We start from the raw sequence: 8,064 nt of genomic DNA, 5'->3' as shown, positions 1-8,064 counted from the left end.
ACTTTTACTGTAGTATTTTGTTAGTTATCTCCTGACACAATCTCACTGTACACACAAAATCAAAGTGTCTGACAGCATCAGTGTGTAAATGTCTCTCACACTCTTCTGAGCTCAGAATAAACCAGCAAATAAACCGTTTCTCAAACTGATAGTGAACAGTTAGTGATTCTGTACTCCATCTCTTAATGTCTTAATGTCTGAATTCATTATATCTAGAGACTGATTTTCTGAGAGTCCTGGTGACGCATGTTTCCCTGGCGGGTCACAATTTGTCTCTTCACCCTATCATGGACATGCTGGATACTATTTAATCCAGTCCCCATGCTTAGGGCCCTCCCAACCCTTCCACTCACAACAGGGCGTTGACGTCATCCTGTTTGTCAGCTTCAGTAGTCACATCTCCTCCTCCTCTGGATTCACAATCCTGCAGGCAGATTTAAACACATAGGACAGACAACAGCGTACCAGCATCCAAAGTCCTAAGAATCCTCAGAAGACGTAAAGAACATATTTTATTACTCCCATAATCACATCTTCCGATGCTGCCACAAAATCATTCCAGGCTTCTTCCACAAATTCTTCTACAGAATCTGTCACATCTGTAAAAATCACTCCTACCGTAAAGGCAAACATCCACGCTAACGCTAAAGCTGTGGGTTCTTTGGGATCTGATAAGAAAGGTGACCCTGTCGATCGAAGCCATACAGAATTCAAATATTCATAACCAGCAAACACCTCAGTAGTCATGATCTGTTTCAAGAAATCATTAATGCACTTCTCATTAGCTCGCTGCTATTTCACCGGAGGGTAATATTCGGTGGAAGCAGTCATATTGGCGGTACAATACTCTAACTCAGAACAATCACCCTGTTTACACTTATCAGCCAGATACCACTCAGGACCACTAGCATGAACAATCTTATGATTCAGACAATGACCTGAGTTGGACCTATAATGGACCTTAAAAACTGACAAAATTGTTGACATTATAGACCATCGAGGTGGGACTATAACACTTACTTTCGAGATGGGCGTGTAGTATTTCCATTCTAATAATGGATTTATTAGCCAGGAGAACAGCGATGTCATACTGAAACAAAACATCTACAAAACTGAACCACGTGGCCTTGACAAACAAAGCATTACAAATTTCCATCGGATCTTTCTTCCCCTGCGTACCCATAACCTTATTAACGATTAATACGCATCTATCTGGCTGAAATAATTGTTCCATCAGTCTGCAGCCTCTCACAACCCCTGCAAGCACAATTAAATATCTTTTACCATTAAGGACTAAAACTGGAACTGAATATCCTACAAAGAACGTAGTGCATTGTTGGCCTTCATGGCCCTCGACCCAAATGTCTTTACCTGTCTTATACAGCTATGATGGCTTTTGGTTAATTTGGTCATATCAGAAAATGAACTGATTACAAGTACATATTATTCTCTGGAAGCCCGGCTAAATGAATCAACATTGTTATTGCATTCCTGAAATGTGTCAGACCCTCAGTCACCTCACCGATACCAAATACAGACATTGTCTATAACCTGAACACTAGGATAAATACACTAGTTTTACAAAAACTATTATTTCCAAACCATTATACTGCAATAAGAGGGACTGTCTCTCCATTAATTTATTCCAGCATTAGAAACCATGCTGTGGTTCAAAACAAAAATGGTAGTCTAACTTAAAATAACCCATGAATAAGTATGACCCATATTAAGCCATCTTTAAAAATAGAAATAAAATGAATCTTAATCGTTATTTCCTCAAAAACCTAGAACAGTTCCTAGTTTATTACTTAATAACCCTTTTGTTAAGTTTTACTTTTACCACACATCCATTAGCAGTCATCATAGTTCACACGCTATTTAAACGAACATAAACCTAAACTTGTCAATGTTAAGAAAATTTGGTCGAAATGACATTATAAGTATCAAAGTGTTTAACTTCAAAAATAGAACTTATTTGCTTACTTATTGTCATGCATGTATTTTTATATCATGCCATTACTGTTAATCAAACTCAATGCCTTATTATTATTATTATTATTATGCAAATCTTCTCAATTATCATACCATATTACTGTACTCAGACTAAATTAACAGCACATTCAGAAGCAAATCCTAAGGATCTCATGTAAAGTCAATTTAGTTCTCACTGTGCAATTAAATGGGTCCTATTATGCTCTTTTACAAAGTCTTGATTTTGTTTCGGGGGTGTCCTAGAATAGGCTCTCATACCAGGTTGTTCAAAAAAACACATTGTTTTTCACATATTTCACTGTGAAATTTTAGATAATGTTTCTTTGTCATGTCACTTGTAATGTCTGGTTAGGACAGATTTATCCAGATGACATTTTACTGCTTGATGCATTATTGTGTCTCATTTGGTGAGGACACAGCATCAGACCTGAAAGTGCTGATCTGAAGATGATCTACTTACTGTGAATCGTTTTTGTATGTCTGTGTAGAGAAGATGGTTGATTGAAATGCTTCCCACATACAGTGCAGTGATATGGTTTCTCTCCAGTGTGGATATTCTCATGTGTTTTCAGATTTCCTGACCGACTGAATTTCTTGTCACAGTGTGAACACTTGTAAAGTTTCTCTCCAGTGTGTATCCTCTCGTGTGTTTTCACATCTCCTGACCAACTAAATCTCTTGTCACAGTGTGAACACTTGTAAGGTTTCTCCCCAGTGTGGATCCTTTCATGTTTTTTCAGAGCTCCTAAACAACTAAATGTCTTGTCACAGTGTGAACACTTGTAAGGTTTCTCTCCAGTGTGGATCCTCTCGTGTGTTTTCAGATCTCCTGACCAACTAAATCTCTTGTCACAGTGTGAACAATTGTAAGGTTTCTCTCCAGTATGAATCCTCTCATGCAGTTTTAAACAGTTTGCTGAAGTAAAAGTCTTCTCACACTCAAAGCACATGTATTCTCTCACACCAGTGTGTGTTTTCTGATGTTCTTTCAAACTTTGTAGATGTGAAAAACTCTTTCCACACAAATAACATGAATGTGGTTTCTCCTTTGAATGAACTCTCAGGTGTGCCTTCAGATATGAAGCCCTCAAAAATGTTTTGTCGCATTGATCACATGTGTACAGCTTCTCTCTCGTGTGGATGTTCATGTGATCCTTGAGGCTTGCTGATACTTTGAAACTCTTTCCACATTGATCACAAGTGAAAGGCTTCTCTCCAGTATGAACTTTCATATGTGTTGTAAGATTTCCTTTTAGTCTGAAACTCTTCCCACATTGATCACAAGTGAAAGGCTTCTCTCCAGTATGAACTTTCATATGTCTTGTAAGATTTCCTTTTAGTCTAAAACTCTTCCCACATTGATTACAAGTGAAAGGCTTCTCTCCAGTATGAACTTTCATGTGTGTTGTAAGACTTCCTTTTACTCTGAAACTCTTCCTACATTGATCACAAGTGAAAGGCTTCTCTCCAGTATGAACACTCATGTGAACATTAAGATTACTTTTGCTTGTCAATCTCTTTCCACACTGAGTGCAGGTGAAATATTTCTTGGCTCTTCTTTTCTTTAAATCTTTCTGTTTGCTTTGAGAGCAGCTAAAAGGTTTCTCTCCAGTTCTGACATGATCTACCTCTTCAACTTCACTCAAATCTTCATTCTCTTTTTCTTCAATCGACTCTGAAATACAAGTAAAAATGGCTAATTTTCAGAAACTCTCAGTAACCGTGACGCAACAGTGGAAAGTAGACACAGTTGAATTACAAAAGTTTGTTCATTCTGATTTTTTTTTTTTTATTATATGCACCTAAAACTTTCCATGAATGAGGTACATTAATCTTCAAATAATTATTTTTAAAACATTATAATCACAAATCTCATGTTTCTATAGGGATAACTATTAAATATGTTTGATCAACTACATAAATATATAACATACATTTTATTGAAAAAAGTAGTTCATAGAAAATGTCCCATATTTGGCTACTTGATGCTTTAGCTATATTATAGGGGAAGTCGTGGCCTAGTGGTTAGAGAGTTTAACTCCTAACCCTAAGGTTGTGGGTTCGGTCTCGGGCCGGCAACACCACGACTGAGGTGCCCTTGAGCAAGGCACCGAACCCCCAACTGCTCCCCGGGCGCCGCAGCATAAATGATGCCCACTGCTCCGGGTGTGTGTTCACGGTGTGTGTGTGTTCACTGCTGTGTGTGTGGACTTTGGATGGGTTAAATGCAGAGCACGAATTCTGAGTATGGGTCACCATACCACACATTCATTTTTCCTATTACAACAAACAAAATCTCCTTAAAACTTAAACAGTCAGCCTCATTAATGAAGAATGAAGAATAAAGACCAACCTGTTAGTTCTTCAGTATCTTCAGTGAGTTTGATTCTGCAGGGTTCTGGATCTCTCATCTTCTCTCTGTCCTCTTTAATAAACTCAGTCTTTGCAGATTCAATCTCAAACTGATGCTAATATCCCAACATGCACTTATAAACTAATGTGAATATCCCATCATAGGAGCTTCAATTGCTGAATGTCACATTAATATCTGAGTAGATTAACCGCACTGAACGTCTGGGTAGAAAAGAATATTTGCCAAAACCAGTAAAACAGTTTACTTTAGGGATGCTCCAATCAGGACTTTTGAGGCCAATCACCTATCACAGGAAGCATTATCTGCCGATACTGATCTTTTTAAAGGTGCCATAGAATGCATTGATACAATATTTTAAATTGTTCTCTGATGTCCCCAGAGTGTGTATGCGAAGTTTATCTCAAAATACCCCAAGGATATTTTTTTATAGCTTCTTGAAATTGTCACTTTTAGGGTATGAGCCAAAACACTCTGTTTATGTCTATGTCCCCTTTAAATAAGAATGAGCTGGTGCTCCCGCCTCCCTTCCATTGTTGCCAACTCCGTGGTTTTCCCGCGAAATTGTGATACTTTAACACTGTTGCCGCGGGTTGCTTTTCATGTCAGCGGGAGGGTTTTGTTGCGAAAACCTGGCAACCATGCTCCCTTCTCAGAAGAGTTCGGAGCTTCAAGAACTCATGCTCACGGGCATAACAGTGTTACTGTGACCGTGTTACTGACCTCACACATTGCTTCCAAACGCAATTTTTAACTACCACATTCCTACACACGATCATTCTAGTAGCACGTGAAGGCAGCATTATTGAAAGCAGGCAGAGACAATGGTAGCTTTAGCAACATTAGCCTTACAGAGAGCCAAGAAGCTCTTTTGGAAAACAAAATATGATGCTTGATGCTTACTCTGTCTGGAGTCTGGACGTTTGCACACAAAACGTTGGTATCAATCCCTCTTTCAGAAGCAATCTTAGCACAACTCCAGCCCTGAACTGACCCTCGTTTGTGAGGCAGTAGAGTCCGGTGTAAAATGTTAGCACAAAGTATAGGACTTTCCAGTTTTTTTTCTGGGACATTTCCTTCGAAAATGAAAGTTAACCACTGTGTCCTCAGTGGTCTATGGAGACTCCTATGTTCGTTAATGCATCCCAACACAACACTTTTAATGGCTCTTTGGTGCTGACATTGTACCACACACTGCGGCCACACAACTGTGTTCAAACACAGTTTTGATTTCAAATCCAAACACTGTTACTCGTTTATCGATGCATCGATTAAAAACCCTGACGATGCATATGCATCGATCTTGAAACATGATTTTTGAATCGTGAATCGCCGATCTCGGACAGTAATCAATTTCTATAGCGATTCAATGCTTTCAAAATATATACACATTTAATTACTACAAGCACAAATTAATGGAGATCTTGAACCGTATTTGTACCGCATCTCTCCTTCACACACTCCACTATTACAGGATTGCGCTCTCTCTTTGTCTCTGACGCAGCTGATGTGTGATCTCTCCTTAGGACTGCAAAAAAAGTGACTCGCTCTCATAGACATGCCAGGCTTTATCTGCAGCTAAACTGAATAAAAAGTAGAATGAACGGATAAATAAATAAAATTTATGAATGATGCAGTGCTTATTGACATATAGAAAATTTAAATATTTGCGAATTAAATGTAGTATATAAAACAATCATAAAATTGCCATTAGGAAAAAATTAAAGATTACAAATGATTGATTATTGTCCAGCAGTGTATTTAATTTCTTACAGCAAATTAAAAGTAATAAAAAAAGAAGAGAATTCCTTGTAAAAAAAAAAATAAAAATAAAAAAAAAATAATTATGATAATACATAGGTTACATAAAATTATTGTATTTGACATTTCTGTCACTCTGAAATGATGGTTACGCCCCTGGTGTGACAAAATGTTAGCCTATGCATAATACTTTTAAAGCTCTTTTTTAAAATCTTGGCTTACATACATTTTTACGTATGCCATGTCATGCCATAGCATCATTAAACTAGCATCTAACAATGAACAAAAGTGTTTTTTTTTCTCTCAAACCTATGGTTCTCTAACCATAAAGGCTGCTGTGTAATTTGCCCTGTGACTAAGCATTTAAAGAATTTAGGGGAAGCATTTAAATAAACCTTAAGAATGCAGAATCTAATCGTTATAATCGAATCGAATCAAATTAAATTGTTAATCGAATAGAATTGAATCATTCTAAATTTGCAAAAATCGTTCTTGAATCGAACCGAAAACCTATGAATCGTGAATCGAATCGAATCGCTGCCTACTCAAAGATTCACAGCACTACTGAATATGCTTTTTCAGCATTGTGAATCTTTTTTTTTTTTTTTTTTTTTTTACACAGTACAGTAATACAATCTATTGCAATCAGAATCAACAGAAGAGCAATAATAATCAAGTGTTATAAAAAGTCTCAGTTAGCCTAATGCAGTACACATAGCAAGGTCTTTTTTAATTATATAATAGATAAAAATAAAATATAGATGGAATAGAAAAAAAATAGAGAACGCTAATGTAAGAGGTCTTTTTTTTTTTTTTTTTTTTTTTTTTTTTTAAGGGTCCATTATGGCTCTCATACTACGTTGTTCGAAAAACATTATTTTTCACATATTTTACATTATTACAACACCTCTCTCCCCAGTCTGGCATGAATAGCTCAAAAAGTTCCTGTATCAAATGAAGGCCGGCCTTCTGAAATACGAAATGTGCTGTGATTGGTTAGCTGGGCCAGTGTGTGCTGTGATTGGTTAATTCTTGAAGATGGCTAAGGACTGAGTTTGCTCACTTTGAATCTGCTCGGATTTAAAGTTGATTTAAACTTCTTTTCCAACGTTATCACAAACTTACTATTGACAGAAACAGTCAGCTCTACTGCCATTTATTTTGCATTTAAATCTTTATTACAAGCAATCCTGCAGTCAATAAAGAACTTTGTTTTCCTACCTTCACGAGTGCCATCTATTATTGCTTATCTAGGAGTGCTCTTTTCCTTTAAACCTAGCCTAAAATTCATATGTGCTGCTGTGAAACACAGTAGACTTTCATTATGTGCATTTATGGTGTAATTACTACATTTTCGTGTGAAATTCAAGTTCATATTTACCGCAAACAATGCGTTGTCAATTTAATTCAACGTGTGCAGCGCAGCAGTGGACTCGGTGCGGAAACGATATCTGCACTGCTGGCAACGCACCGCTATTAGAACGCACTACTGGACCACAACCGTGTGCAGTGTGAACACTTTATAAACACTGCGAAACACTGTCAAGCCAGCCGCGGTTCAGAAAAACACTGTCAAGCCAGCCGCGATTGAAATTTGTGTATTATAATGATTACGGTAATGGCAGGAAAACACAAAGGGAACGCGCTTTCAGAGCACTTTTCATTTAGACGCCCAGAATTGAGATATGATATAACAAGATGACATTTCTCTATTTATTTTTTGTACTTCCGCTTTAATATGCGTGTTATTTATTGGTGTTTTGACAGTTGTGTTACTATATTTTTCAACCTTACAAATCATAGCAGGATTCGTAGAAAAAGAGAAATGTGAAATTATTCAATTTAGAGGGCTATAAAGACCCCATTTCTAATAAGTAGAAAAAACAATGGCCAGTTCCTATAAGGGACATCCCATACTATATGCACACCTCATATAAAGC

At 37.2% G+C, this 8,064-nt stretch overlaps 1 protein-coding gene across 1 annotated transcript; it reads right to left on the bottom strand.

Moving 5' to 3' along the window:
* Positions 1 to 500: 500 nt before the first annotated feature.
* LOC122138859 (gastrula zinc finger protein XlCGF52.1-like) lies at positions 501 to 4,454 on the bottom strand. The gene is made up of 2 exons (XM_042733649.1): positions 4,346 to 4,454; positions 501 to 3,667 (listed from the first exon to the last, which is right to left on the bottom strand). The coding sequence occupies exons 1-2, from the start codon at positions 4,401 to 4,403 to the stop codon at positions 2,445 to 2,447; spliced, it is 1,281 nt and encodes a 426-aa protein (XP_042589583.1). The 5' UTR covers positions 4,404 to 4,454; the 3' UTR covers positions 501 to 2,444.
* Between the last annotated feature and the right edge of the window lie 3,610 nt (positions 4,455 to 8,064).

Source organism: Cyprinus carpio, chromosome A3, assembly GCF_018340385.1.
Source record: "Cyprinus carpio isolate SPL01 chromosome A3, ASM1834038v1, whole genome shotgun sequence".
In the NCBI taxonomy this organism is placed as follows: Eukaryota; Metazoa; Chordata; class Actinopteri; order Cypriniformes; family Cyprinidae; genus Cyprinus; species Cyprinus carpio.
Note: the sequence above shows the minus strand (reverse complement) of the source record. Positions and strands in the feature narration are given on the sequence as shown.

Coding starts and splice junctions, on each gene's coding strand:
- LOC122138859 (XM_042733649.1), bottom strand. CDS start 4,403: ATGAGAGATCCAGAACCCTGCAGAATCAAACTCACTGAAGATACTGAA. Junction 3,668..4,345: donor AGATACTGAAGAACTAACAG/GTTGGTCTTTAT, acceptor CTTGTATTTCAG/AGTCGATTGAAGAAAAAGAG.